Raw genomic sequence first — 15587 nt, 5'->3', positions numbered from 1 at the left:
TGGGGGGGGGGGGGGGGGAGTGAAAGGCTGCCACAGACTGCAACGTCTGCCCACAGGAGCGGGCATGCAGAGAGACCTTGCCGGATCCCACAGCAGCACAGAGGAGTGTTACCCGGGCGGGGAACAAGTGGTATTTGGTTTCTTCTCTCTCTTTTTTTATGCTTAGGTACCTCTGAATTAGAAGGACCCGTTTCAGGTGAGAGCCTTATGCCGAATTAAATGTGCATGGTATGCATGCATAGATAGGCAGAGACACATATATAATCAGCCCTGACGAAAGCCCCAGACCCATATGGGCTTGTTGCGAGGAACAAAACATGTTGGCATCAATCAGGGGCAATGGAGAAATGCACTTGTTTTTAATCATGCCCATGGTACCCTATTAATAAAGAGAAATAATTTTTTGCTATACCTCAAATCATTTTTAATATTCTTTTCCCAACTGGATCCCTGATAGATACTTTATATAGGAAATTCCATTTATGGTTGAGTCTGCCCTGGATGTACTACCTAACCAGGGTGTGGATAGGCACCGATTATGAAGCATGCCACTATGCAGTGTGTGAGACGCTTACTCCAAAATCTTTGGGTTTCCCAGTATGATTTCTAAGCATTTGTCCTCTTTTTCTTTTCTCCTAGTTGCCCCTTTGTGTATAGATATTACTTTGGGAGAACGCAACTAGGCCTGTTCTCTCTCAATCTTTTTGTGTGAAGAAAATAAAGTGCTGATTAACAATGATACAGATTTTGGGTAAATAAATACACCACCGAGGTCGATACATGACTGCTGATAATAATTCTAGTGTAATACTAATAATTCTGTACTAATCTCACACTATATAATTAAAGTAACATACTGATTCCTGACTGCAAAGACATGGGCTCTCTCTCTCATCAGGGTCTCACAATTAAACACAGCTATGAAACCGAATCCTTCTGGACTGGTCCCGTGCCTCACAGTACACCATGAAATGCTCTTGAAACTGCATATTCAAATTATCAAGAATATCAGTACAGTTTTCATTCTGAATGTGTTCTGTTCAGAAGAAAACAGCAGGGCCAGGTTATCTTCTCTTTAACATACACATTGTCATCTTTACCTGATTTCAATCACAGCTGAGATAGTGGCAAACAATTGATACTAAGGAGTCACTAATTGATATTGGTAATGGTTTCTAATCTGTGAAAACTAGTTTTTTTGCTAGATGTCATTTGGAACCCTGCTGTGAAGTGAATTCCATAATGAATTCCCACCCACAGCAAACTCTGTATAAATGGGCTTAAGAGCTACAACCTGTAGCACCCAATGTTTAAGCTAAGGACAAATGAGGAAAGCTAGGATAAGGAGCACTGTGTAGGTTGCAAAGAGTACATGTGCACTGTACATGTAGCATGTGTTTATTTGGGTGTTAATGGGGTGTATTTCTAGTGTTTTACTTTATGGGAAAAAGGAATTCATTTGGGGTCTCCTATGTGTGAGTGTTACATAAGATGAAGATTTGAGCAAGCCTGAGAGGCAGGCATGTAGTCTGTTGGAACATTCCTGATGTCCTTTGAACTGGACTAGGCTTCTGTAAAAGGAAGGAGGGAAATATGCCCTTTTGAAGTGTAGTGATGGTCCTTGCCTCCTACTTGCTTCCTTGTCCCTCCTGAAGTGATATACTTAACTGCCTGAGAGGTAACCAAGTAAGGAAGCTTTTATGTCTTAGTTTTTGGATTCACTGTTCTAGAGTTTGTTCATCACCCCTTTTTCCTGCTCACACTAGATGACACAGAATGTGCCTTGACCAGACTAGGGGAATAAATAAAATGTTGGAAAATGCCTGCAACTGGTCCTAGAGGTGAATCAGTGAAATACACATTGTTATCTGCAAACCTCATATTTATACTGGATAGCCAAAGTTCTGGCCAAGACCCTAGCAGACAGTCTGGTGTCAGTTATTGCGGACTTGGTCCATTGGATCAATCGGGCTTTATGCCCTGCAGAAGCACTCGGCACAATCTTTGGAGACTATATGGTATGCTCCACATGACGAGCGATCCTGCAACCCAACAGACGGCATTGATGGCGCTGGATGCGTCAATGGCGTTCGATAGTATCAAGTGGCCCCACTTGTTTATGGTGCTCCATAGGTTAGGTTTTGGTCCCAACATTTGTAGTTGGGTAAGAGATGAGACACCTACGGCTCGAAAGCAAGTTCATGGGGCGCTGTCAAGATCCTTTCAACTGCGGAGAGGCACTAGACAGGGTTGTACCCTGTCCCCGCTACTGTTCGCCCTTGCACTGGAGCCGCTGGCACACTGGATCAGGAAAGATCCGATCTGGGGTATAGTGGTGCCGGGTTGGATGAGCGTATTTCGCTCCATGCCGATGATATAGTCTTATACCTTGCAAGTCCTTATCACTCAATGGTGCGAGTGCTCCACATCTTTGATCTATTTGGCAGCTACTCAGGCTACAATATTAATTGGTCCAAGTCAGTGATTTATCCCCCCCCCCCCGCTCCAGGGTTCCAATGAGGTGTCCGGCTCTAGTCGTGTCGGAGGGCTTCAAATACTTAGGTATTCATGTTACATGGGACCAGAAAGCATTTTTGGAGAAGAACCTCGGGCCCCAGATGGGCTGACTTAGTTCTGATGTCAGTCATTGGCGTACCCTTCCGCTTTCACTCATGGGAAGGACATCCCTATTTAAAATGATGGCATTGCTGCGTCTTCTCTATGTTCTCCAAAACACCCCGTACCCTGTCCCTCCGACAGTCTTTAAACAGATAGTGAAGGAGGTCGGAACGTTGTTGTGGCAGGGTGGTTCTCCCAGAATTGCCCTTCACAAGCTACAGAAAGGAGTGTACAATGGTGACCTGGTGGTCCCTGACATCAGGCTATACTACTGGGCCTCACAGCTCCAGATCATAAATGACTGGGTATACGCGGGCATTGAGGAGCTGGGCTATAGAGCAGTCATGCCGGGAGGGAACTGTGAGCCCCTTCTATACTCCCAAAAATCACGACCAGAGTGGCCGGTACACACTAAAGTGGTAGTACAGGGCTGGAGAGAGGCTAATAAACTACTTGTCTGGATGGGGAAACTGACCTGTTGAACTCCACTGTGGGTGGGTGAACCACTCCATTAAGTGGCTGTCCTAACGGGCTTCAGAGGGTGGAAATTGATAGGCATCGAGTACTTGGGGGATGTCTAGAAGGGGTATACTCCCCTCACTTTGGAGGAACTTCAGTGGGAATATAATTTACCATCACTTGAGATTAATGCATGCACTACGCACCCACATCCCAAGTGACGCTTCTGTTCCGGACTATTCCCAATTAGAGGATAGGCTGCTACTTGACCCCATTCCCTAGAAGGCAATCTCCACGATTTACCGTAAATTGATAAACAATGTACTAGACCCTCTGACGGCCCTCCGAGAGGCATGGGTTAAAGACCTGGGAAGTATAGATGATGAGGAGTGGCAGGAGGCAATTCAAAGCCCAAGAGAGATTGCGGTTCGCTCCAGATTTAGGCTGGTACAACTTAAGATATTACACCGTATCTATTATCCCTGCACGCACCTATACACCTGGAGCAGGACCCCTACAGCATTTTGGGTTAGGGGATGTCAGCGGGAGGGAACCTTCCTATATATTTTATGGGAGTGTCCGGAGATTGTCGAGTACTGGCAGAAGGTCACAGACATTATGTCCAGGGTGGTAGGAGTGACAGTTCCAATGGACACAAAATGGCTTCTATTAATGATTAAAGGAGACTATGATTGGTCCAGATATGCTGGAATATGGCTGGCCCTTGCAGCTGGGATCGCTAAGCGAAACATTGCCAGGAGTTGGGGGCGTCTCGGTCTCCGAAACTGGAACAGAGGGGGCGAGACCTTGACTGGTGCCAGCGGGCTGAAGAAACAGTGTATAAGAGTAGGTGGTGTGTTAAAAAAAGGGAAAGAATATGGGCACCCTTGCGAAGATACAGAGGGATGTGCGTGGGAGATTGATATGAAACAGCCGAAGGGGGCGGAGAGGCGGTTGGTAGAGAGGACCCGGGCCACGACACTTGCTACACGAATTTAACATTGTATGAAGGTCTACCCGGGGGAAACCTTTTCATGTGTTCTAGTTTCTTTTCACTCGTAAATACTACTACTGATGTACTGTATCAACCGCACTGTATACCAATGCATGTGATTCCTGTAAAGTATGGTCTTTTGAGCAATGTTAATAAAAAGAGTTAAAAAAAATATATATTTATACTGGATAAAAACCCAGGTCAGTGTATGAGAGTAGTTTCATGGATGAGTGATAGCATTCACCCAGCAAGGTGGATGGAACTTACATGAATGCCAGGGCCAGAATCTCTTATTGCTGACTTACTTCCAAGTAGAGACAGTCTGGGCAAGCACCTAGCTAGGACAGCTGTAGGTTTCTTGGAGAAAAGGTGTAACTGACTTCTAGAAAAGGGGATTGCAGGACTACATCTCTCAGAGCGAAACACTGTCCAGCTATCTCTTAAATAAGGAGGTGTGCAAGTACTATTGGTCCTAACTAGGGGTGGGTGCAACTCGCGGAGTTTCACCCTGTGGAGTTTCACCCCGTGGAATTCCACTGAGTTATAACGCTTTCCCTGCTTGTGCTGATTTCTAGCACTGGGAGCTTGTTCCACTCTGTAACATCAGCACGAAGAGCGCCACATGGCGCGCCAGAGGGCACAGCTTCTTTCTGCCGCTCGAGGTAGATTTTCTACTCGAGCAGCAGCTTTCTCAACACGAAAGGTCATGACCTGTTGCGACCATCCATGTTGAGAAATCACATCGGGAGGCGTGTGAGAAAAACCTCTGCCATGTGGCCGGTTAGTGGAGTTTGCTAGAAGTCCGCATTCCAAGTGGAATGTGGAGTGGGCAAAATTCTTTGAACATTGTCAGCGGAGCAGAATTTACACACCCCCCTCAGTCCTAACACTACTAAAGAGCTTAATCTATCTCAATAGAAAAGACCACCCTGCTGTGGAATGTCTGCTTTCAGAGTGCCCTGCAATGGGACACTTTCTAGAAAAAGAAAGCCCAGCAGTTTAAGAAAGATAAAGGCCAACATATTTTGGAAAGCCGAAAGTTCCTGGAGGGGGGGGGGGGGGACTCTAGTGACTGGAACCCACCCACTTAGAGCATGGCAGCAAAAGCCCTGAGTAAATCCACACACCAGAGTCTCAGATATTGCCACCTTAGTAGAGCAGCACCTTGGCAACGGAAGTGGGTGCTTGAGAAGGCAGAGGGACCAGCCACACCTTTGAAACCAGGGTCACATATTTTTCACTTATGTAGAGACTGAGGTGGTGAGTGCCCCCCATGGGGAACTTAATACCACAGTACTATATATTTGTTTTACTCCTTTAGTGGTCGGTGACTGAAGTGATATTTTCTGCCAGAGGAGCCCCCAGGCCTGAGCCGAGTGGCCCTGCTTTGTGAAGATAAGGAAACCCCTAGTTTAGAGGCAGTGTCCATGCTCTTTGAGTTTAAAAGGAGCAGTGAAAGGGGGAGTGGAAGACACAGTAACTTACCACCTGGCACAAGCAGGAGAAATCTGTGCATGGGAGAAGACTACACAGCCCAAGAACCTGCTGCTTAGTCTGTGCAAAAATGAGTAGGCGTCTTGAAGGAAAACATCACCCACACTTAAGAATACCAAGGCAGGAACATCAATAGTGAAAGGAAAGAAACAGAGTGATACCAGCTGAGGCTGCCACATCAAAGCAAAGGCCACGGGGTGAAGTAGCCCCCATAAGGCTTTGGGACATAGTCTTTGTTGTGGTTGTACAGTAGGGCAGTGACACCACAAAGAGTTTCTTATGATCAGGGGGCTGCCAGGAGCAGAGACAGTCCCTCTTGAGCCCCAAATCCTATTGTAGAATGGCACCCTATGTTTCCTGGGGAAAAAGTGTAGTTATCCCAGGAGCAACCAGGTTTGCTTTTAAGAATTTCCAGGGCTTTGGTCGAGTAAAAGTGATGGATCCCTCATGCCTTGAGTTGAGAGGTAAGTCGAAATGTATTTTTCTGTTGAAGTGTTCATTTTGGTTTTTAATAATGTATGGCATATACAATTTTGATAATGCCAATAAGCTAGTGTTATAACATGCCATTTGTATTACTAAAAGCAGTAGGCCTCCATTATTGATTTTAAGCTAACCTGCCAAAGCATTTAGGCTTGACCTTCCTCTTTGCATATCTGCTAGGCCCTTTCTACGTGGAATTTTAAAACACTGTCCGTATTGTATTGGTGATTACTGCTTAGTATACTTTTTGCCAACAGTAAATTGTATATACACTGGTGATTCCTTGCCTGGTATTCAACTCTCTGTAAGAAGGAACCATTCCTTTTTTAAAGTGAACACGTTGACAGGACAATGATTTATTGAGTGTTATTATGTGTTATTGTGGTCTGAGTTTCCAACCTATGTCACTTCCATGAATGAGCCTCAGACTGTTCTGCTGTTTCTACCCTGGGAGTTAAGTACTGAAAGGGCATGCTTGGTGTTCAATTTGTGGCAACAACAGTACGGATACAGCAGTATATGACCTCAACTGTCACAATTGAAGTCAAGTAAACCTTGGGTGCCCTTGGGCCCCCCTGAAAGTCCTCACAGATACTATATCAAAGAATCGATTAACCAAGTTTCACAAACTTGAGGCATAACTATTAATGGAGAGAAGTTTATTCTTTTTGCACATTAAACATTGATCACATGTTAATGAGCTGATTTTGTCAGTATCTATAACACTTAAGAACACGTGGAAATGTTTTTGTATCTTTTCCCCAGTTAGATTGTTCTGTAGGATTTTCTCTCTCAAGATAAATTGTGACACAAGGAAGGAATCACAGCCAGCAATGAAGGAACTGGAGACTCATGTAAAGGTATTGATCATGCAATTTGTTTGATGTTTAAATTATCATGAAAATGCCCCATGACAAGGAATACTGAATGATTAAAAAACAGATGTTAGGAAGATAATTATTAGTTGAGTCTCCTTTTAATAGATGCCACATCCCACACTTGCAATTGAGGAGCAGAATATGCTGAATAAGATCAAAGCTTCTTTTACAGGTACATGATTTGGGTAATGCTACTTAAATGTATTTATGAAGATTATTTACCTTGTATGCATGGTGGGATAAACCAAAGTCTTACGCTGCTATCCTGGCCTCAAGGTTTTCTTCCGTCAGTACCTTTATACAACACATTTCCCACAGTAGTCTGCTCATTGGCTACCAGTTTCATATCTGAGTCCAGAGTTCAGGGGGGACTTGTGATGCTTTGGTGTGCAGGATGCTCCTATATGAATTCTAGGTGCCTAGGGATAATTCAGCCCATGTCTACTCAGAGTATTTTAGATTAGTAACTCATGAAAATGCTTGTGGGTGGCTAACACTGTGCAAATTAATGTCTTGGTAATGACCTATGTGTGGACATGTACATCTCTGGCTGAGTGATCTGTGGGTGCACAGATTTTGGAGTGTCTGGGATTTTAATGTTATCACACATGTGAGACAATCAATGTGTGCATATCGAACACTTGATATAGACAGATTGCCCCAAATACACAACATCTAAGTGTGTGGTGGATGGATTTGTGTGGCAGGAATAACTAATTCTGGGCAAGAAGGTTAGTATGGGGCGGTGGGGATGTTTGAGCATGAGTGGGTTTGCACCTAAGAAACGTCTGAGTGTCGGTGTATGTGTTTGAGGTGCACAAATAGAAAACACATTCAGTAGCCACACAAACAAATGCCGTCTTTTCATAAAAACTGGAGCTTGAGTAGCTATGTGTGGGTGATGTTTGTAGAACGCTTACTCGTGAACTCCTCCAAACACACAGAATCATCTAAGCATCCGTCCCCAGTGCATGTAACTGGGCACTATTGAGCTTCTATGCTTGGGGCTGGGATTTCTGCATGTGTGGCTATATGTAAGAATATTACATAGGCATATGCTTCTTCCATGCACACACAAATGTAAAAATACAATAACAGCGAGGATATGTGTTAAGTTAGAAAGGCTAAATAGTGTATATATATATATATATATATATATATATATATATATATATATATATATATATATATATATATTGAAAGCACGTATTTTACTGTTTCCTTCCAAAAAATCCTCATATTGAGAGAGAGATAGAAGGCGAGTGTGTGAATGTGCGGTTCTAGCTCAGTTTCTGTCTCTTTTGGAGGCCAGCCAGGATAGGAGGGCACACACGTGACTATATTGCCCAGCTAACATTTTACTTCTCTCCAGTCTTGTGCGTTTCCTGTTCTTCTACCTGCCCATCAATGCAGGTGCATGCATGAAGGAATAGGGAACATGATCCTGGTTGGAATTGCTTGAGAAGGTGAACACCAGTTGCGTATCATCAGCATATGATACCAGAGCGATGTTTCGGGCTTTGGCCATGAGGGCCAGAGGACGTATGTAAATATTGAATAGAGTGGGGCTCAGGGCCGACACCTGAGGCACACCACAGCCGAGGGTGGGCACAGGAGGTAAAAGGGGAGCAGAGACCTGGAAAGACCGATCGGCCAAGAAGGACGAGAACCAGGCGAGGGCCCTGTCAATGACACCGATTTCCTCTAGCCTGGTGTACCAGGATCTTATGGGAGACTATGTCAAAGGCTACGCTCAGATCCAGCAGGATCAGAGCTGAGGTTCTGCCCTCATCCAAGGCGTCTCGTAATTGCTCAGTGACAGCAAGTAGTGCAGATTCGGTGCTGTGTCTGGGGCGGTAACCGTTTTGTGACATATCCAGGATTGAATTTTCTTCCAGATATTGAGTCAAGATGGTGTTGACATAGGACTCCATGATTTTAGCAAGATACGGGAGCAGATATATTGGTCGAAGGTTTCCGACTGGGACGCGTCTAGCGTCGGTTTTATTTGAACAAGGGAAATACTTTAGCATGTTTCCAGGACTTGGGGATCGCTGCCAATAATAGTGACCTGTTGATCAACTCCCGGCCCTCCGGTAGGAGGCAGTGGAGGAATTTTCTGAAGAGGTTAGGTTTCAAAGGATCGCAAGGAGAACCTGACTTTACCTTAACCGACAGGGACTCCATGTCTTTGAAGGATATGGGCGGAAGGACATGAAGGGAGTGAATCGCAGCGTTCGGGAGGGGACTCTCCCTATGCTGGAGGAAGACTTCTCCGGATAGAATGTGCTATGTATTAGTTCCATCTTGCTGATAAAAAATGTAGTCAATGTCTCACATTGAGAGTTGGAGGATACGATGCAATTGGCAGCTGATGGAATTTTTAGCATTTCTTTCATGAGTTCAAAGATGGTGAAAACACAATAAAGCAGGGCTCTCTAAAGTGTAGCGCTGTATGTACTGTTTGCACACTATGAACATTAGGCGCCAGATGGTGGCTTGACATGTGTTATACATTCTCTGAGGTCTCTACTGTAATACAGAGCAGAATTGGGGTCTATACAGTGAAGTGTTCTATTCAACCAAGTTCCTTGATGAGGCAGCCATAGACAGGGCACTTGTCTCATATGTGTTTCCTGAGAGATTTCATTCTCACACTACAGTGTTATTTCAGAGCAGCAAATCAATGTAGCAAGCTGGCTCTGTTTATTTTCAATGTTTGCATTCATTTAATTTGCTTCGACTGCATTGCGAGTACATGAACGACAAAATGACGGAAAGAGATGCATAGCCACCATCTCACTTTCAGTCAATGAGGGAAACTAGGTAGAGTTCATAGCGTCTTCCTCAGCCTGGGTACCTGCCAATGACTACACCACTCACAGAGCATAGTATTATACGTCTTTATTCTGCTGGTTGTAACTGGGAACTCAGCATTCTAAAACAAGCTTTCATGGAATTGCGCTCTGACACCTACATCACAGCTCTACGGAGTCCATTAGGAGCCCAAAGGGTTCCATCATAAAACATCGCAAGACACTACAGAGATGTGCATCAGTTTTGGCAAATCTAAACAACTAATACATTCTTTCAGGTCACTAGTGCCATAGGACCAGGTGCACAAATATTCCATACTTAAAAATGGTTGCAAATTGCAGACTGGCTTTTCACAAATGGAATATGATTTGGCGAACCAAACTATGTACTATTCGGTCAGATTGCAAAATCATAGGGGGAGGGGGGGGGGGGGTCGCAGAGAGACCTGCTTAATTTATATTCATTAGACAGGGTGCAATTTGCAACTCCTTGTGACTGGCTGCAAAGACAGGGATTTTGGCCTGCTAGGAGCAGTAGCACACCACCACAGTATTTGCATTCCCAAAAAGGATATTTTACTTTTTTAAAGCAGTAGGAGTTCCTTACAGGAACCAATGGTATTTAAAAAAAATAAACAATTCCGTTAGGGAAAACATCAGGAGGGGAAGGGGTGGGGCTTTAAAAAAAATAAAAGTTTACTTTTTGAAACGTAATTAGGAGCAGACTGGAGTATTTTAGAAAATCCCCCCTGACGATCCCAACTTGATTCTCAAAGGGCAGTTAGCCCTCCTTTGAGGAAACGGTAACAGGTAAATTGTTTACAACCATTGATACATAGGTTACGGAATCGCAATTTGAAAGAAACTACTTTCAAACCACTTCCAAATTTCAATTCAGTACAGGTTGCAAACCCCATTTTATGAACCGAAAAAACTTTTCGGACTCATAAAATTGATTTTCTATATTAGAAACAGCCCTTTTGAGATCACAAATGCTGTAATTTTGAAAGCCACAGATTTTGCTGCCACAAAAGGGTTAGGTACCTCTGCCCAGGTTTTCTTCTTACAAGCAAATTTTGATTGACACACACCAACACATTCATATGGCATCCTGAATATATTTTCTTGTGGTGCCCTCAGTGTCCTCATCTTAAAAACTGTCACCAATGTTCCTTAATATCTATATAGAACCTTGTGTGGTGTCCTCATTGATGACCAAACCTTCTCTATTCCTAAATTTGAAAAAACACATTTTACTACAATGCATCATCCTGAAAAGACATCTGGTGCCTGGGACCGTACATCAACAATATGCAGACAGATATTGAATGTCTAGCTGGAAATACGTGGCACTTAAATGGAGGTTCTCCTCTTCAAAGTGCCTTCATGCCACACCCAGGTCCTAACGTGACTCTCTAACATAGTAAGGACAGCTTATATCTCTGTGTTAAAAAGAGCACAAGTCATTGTAGGTTCATGAGGATTCCAACATGTGTAACAAGTATTATGTGAGTATTAAATCCTCAAAACTTAATTCAAACTGAGACTTTTAAGCATATAGTTATAATGGTAAAAGCAAAATTACACATCCCAGAAAGAAACATTTTCTTGCTATGGCAGAACTGGCTGAAGGGGTCACACACAAAATTAGTCCACAGTACTTATTCACATACGCAGACAAGAATTAAAAAAAGATTGCACATTACCGTATGTGGGAATTTTGAACAGTTTTTTGATTTGATGGCCTGCTCTACTTTTCACTATAGTTTTAATTTTCGAAACGATATGTCCCTTACAATAAATCATTGTAATGTAAAGACATAGTAAAGAGATTTGGGTAAAATAAAAAAAACTCTAAACCTTGGTCTGGCAATGCACCAGCTGACTCAAATGATTCCTGCGAATACTGAATTTGTGAAAATATAGGATGCCATAAAACAGATATCAATTAGCAGTTATACTCCATTCCTGAAGTAAGTATGACAATGGTTGTTCACTCGATCCTATAGCCAAAAATCCACTCAGCCATGTTTTCTTTACTGGCTTCTCTGTTTTACCATATCAAGCATATTTCTAGTGGCATGTCTAAAGAAAAAACAACCTAATGAATAATGACTGAGAAACAAACTAAAAGTTATTTAATGATTTCTCCATACTTACGATGGTCACTGGATCTCAAAAATTTATTTGTGTACGAGAAAAGCACACAGGATTTATTGTTTGGTGAAGCCCAACATTATTTCAATAATGTGGCTGTGATTCATCCAGAGGGAGTACTCTGGCATGAGCTATACTTGGACAAGCCGACTGATTCCAGCTAACGCAAGATTGAACATTCAATGTCAGAATGGCCAAGTTGGCCACATTTGCAGTGCGACTTAAATAAGTCCAGCATCCCAAAAACAAGGTAACACTATTTTCTGTTAGAAGTCGCTAATTAACTGAGAAAGGAGAACTGTTAAAATATAATTTTTCCATAATTACTTGTAAATCCATTACTGTAAGATTTGGTCAGCATGCTTAATGAGTGGCACTGCAGCAGTAGATTGACATTTAATTCAATAGTCTGGGTGTAGAACCCCCCCTTTTTTTATTAATTGGAGATCTTCCAAGCATTATCTTACTATGGTTACATCCCAATCCAATTTCGGACACATATAATAAAAATGAAAAAGTTGAACATGGGTGCATTTGATATGCCTCTAGAGAGCCCATCTGACAAAATTAGCTACAACATACACATTTTATAATCACTGCATTTCAAACTACATTTTGATTGGCTTATACAGGAAAAGAAACCACTTCTCTTGGTCGTCAATGCATTCAATTTTAGAAGAAACTCTACATAACTTGTACATACCCGTAAAATTTCTCTGCATATATATGCGATCCACTCTTCCTTGAGGGTGTTCCCTTTTGTGTTCTTAATCAGATCTGTGACAGATCCCGCACCGCAAAACTCCATCACCAGCTGTCAAGAGAATACAGAAGCAAACTTCATCATTTCTACTTTGGGTATCTCATCAATTACAGTACCATACAACATATAGGGAACTGGTGTTGCAGTCCTCACTGAATGAATCTGATCACTGGTTAGGCTCGAATTGCAGCACAGAAAATAGTCACAAGTATGATGTCATGGACGGCCATAGAATACAATACAATAGAAGTACATACAGTTATACTGTTTCAGCATTTCACCTACCTTTTGAACCTACAATTGTCTCAAGGTCTACTGACCGTGCTTATGCTACTGTTGATTATTAAGAAATGTCATAATTCTCATACCATCTGTTGATTGATATACTATTTGATATCATTTTCTTACACTTACATATGGAATGTGTTGATAATCTTCATAACCGAGCATAATGTGCACGTATTAAATACTTTATGCATTATGAATTAGTCTGTATAATTAAAAAATAATTTTACAAAGTCTCAAAAAGGAACTTGAGTGGTGTCGAAGACTAAGGCGCTATTCTTTCTTTCAACTGATTCTGCTTCTCAAGCAAACCATATTCCTAAAACATGCAGAGTGTCTTCTTTGACTGCAGCAGCAACAGACATGTTGCATTCTATTTGCAATACTAAACCACAGTGGTAATCATTTAAATATTCCTTCCTGGTGCATTTTTAACAGATAGCAATCATGTTCATGAATGAGAAAAACAGTATTTTACTCTCTCTGGGAACAGTCACATACAGCCCTACAGAAATGATTAGCATTCATTACATCATGTCCCATCTCTAGACACAAGAAATTATGCATTTATTCTGTGATGTGAACATGTTTGGCTGAATGTATTTTGCTTGGAAATATCAAGCTCGCTATAATATTGAAGAGTCTGTCTACTCTTTTTTCACATCTGTCATGACTGCATGATGTGTCATATGTAAGTTAAGCTGTGTAGCTGATAATTAAGATATGCTATCATGCCCTATATGGAAATAAACACATTCAAAACCAATGCTATTCTGTGAGTATTTAAGTACTGTATACAAGATTAGCTATAAAGGTACATCTTTTGGGGGTAGATTTCATGTATGGACGCTCTTTCGATGATCAGTAGGCAAAGGTTCTAACACTAACATACAGGTCTATTTATGGATAGATTGGTTGTTAACCCTACCGCGGAACATATCAACTTAAGATCGTGCAAAGTGCTGGCTCGCAAGGTCTATGATTCAGGCTGTAGTCAAATCAACAAGACGTGCACATATGTGATTCATCCACAGAAGGACAGCATGTACATGATGGGTTTTATAACCATTACACGTATGTGAAATGTAAATAAATGTTATAATTTGAGAAATCAACAAAAGTTACATGTTCTGTAATTTGTTGCCATGTCTCAGATGCTAATACTGCTCCAACTAGGTTTACCTGCATAAAATGGGTTTAGATGGATATGTACAGGAAAAGAAGCAACTCTTTAGCAGCTGCAAATCCGGTTTCATGTTCAATAATAACTAATTACTTCAAGGGCTCCCGGTTTAATGATATTTGTTTTTTTAACATTACCATCTGCACTTATCCATATTTAGTTTTTGGCCAACTTATTGGTATTTATCCTGTTTATGTTTTTGGTTTGAGAATAAATGTGGTTCTAAAATGGTAGATTTCCACATTTAAACATGCACTCACACTTTGATGCCTTTTGCGTTTTAGTAAATTACGCACCCAAATATATCAAAACAATAGACCCGCATGTAAATATTATCATTATATACAAATATATGTTAACATACGCTGCTATTTAAGAAATTTTTTATCTGGTTTTATAGCTCCCAATGGTCACTACCAGTTCAGCTGTTGGCCTTGAATTCATGCAGAACAGCATGGAGACTCATTCACAAGAAACACAATTTTCTGTATTTTTCCGTTTTAAAAATAAATACACACGTATTGTTTTCTGTCTGTATTTATCTGAAAAAAATCAGTAAAAACTGAAAACTGGGAGCCTTCATTCTAATATTGTAGTTCAACTTAAAGGTCCATTAAAGCACACATAATGAATAAAAAAAGGGGGAAAAAAATAGGCAATGGAAACTAAAGAAACATTTTTGGGGGCATGTGGATCATTTGATCGGTTTGGCTATAAATGGTTTAGATATACAACAAAAGTGTCAAAAAGCAAAATGAAATGTCTTACTGGGGTACGAATACCATTTACTTTTAAAAAAAAAAAAATGTATTGAGCAGAGCAAAACAGCATGATATACACAGTAATCAACAGGAAATTTAACTAACACTTTTCGATCAAGAAAACTCAATCATTATTCAAATGGAACCAACATGGATTAAATACCTGCACATGGACGGACAGCATATTGCAACAGTAATTTGGCTGTATCTTAAATTATTTATAATTGAACAGATCTTGCTTAATATTCTAAAGTGCTGGAGTGCTACAGTGATCATATATAATCACACTAAAATTATTTGGGGACCTATACATTACGTAAAATCAACATAAAAACAAGGATAGCCAAAATCGTAGTCCAACTATAGTTTAACCATATCCTTGATTTTAGGGCACTACTTTAAACAGTATCTCAACCATTCACAAATATACAAAGATTTACCTGCAGAAATGCTGCAGTGTTAAAGTGCTGTCATGCCTTTTTTAAAGTGCATATCAAGCGTGCCAAAAAGTGCAATGTGCTGTAGAACTCTCAGGTGCAAAATCTATAAAATTTATATTCCCACCATGATTTCAAAATTCTTAAAGAAACTCCAAACAGCAGTAAACTTTCTTGTAGCGCCTACCGTCCTAACATATGCTTCTTCAAACATCATGGTTTGTTTCATTTTGTTTAACCATTTAGAGTAGGAAGGTA

The 15587-nt window shown here is 41.3% G+C and overlaps 1 protein-coding gene across 12 annotated transcripts in view; it reads right to left on the bottom strand.

Annotated features, from left to right (window-relative positions):
- The window catches only part of TNIK (TRAF2 and NCK interacting kinase), a 787085-nt gene that overhangs the window by 330455 nt on the left and 441043 nt on the right, over window positions 1–15587 (bottom strand). For all 12 annotated transcript variants that reach the window (XM_085635448.1, XM_085635452.1, XM_085635449.1 and 9 more), the window contains exon 5: window positions 12604–12714. In XM_085635448.1, coding sequence (XP_085491574.1) covers window positions 12604–12714 — 111 coding nt within the window. The remainder of the gene's footprint in view (window positions 1–12603; window positions 12715–15587) is intronic.

The sequence above is a fragment of the Triturus cristatus genome, chromosome 11, assembly GCF_964204655.1.
Source record: "Triturus cristatus chromosome 11, aTriCri1.1, whole genome shotgun sequence".
Taxonomy (NCBI): Eukaryota; Metazoa; Chordata; class Amphibia; order Caudata; family Salamandridae; genus Triturus; species Triturus cristatus.
The sequence above is the reverse complement of the archived record's forward strand: the minus strand, read 5'-3'. Positions and strand labels throughout refer to the sequence as shown.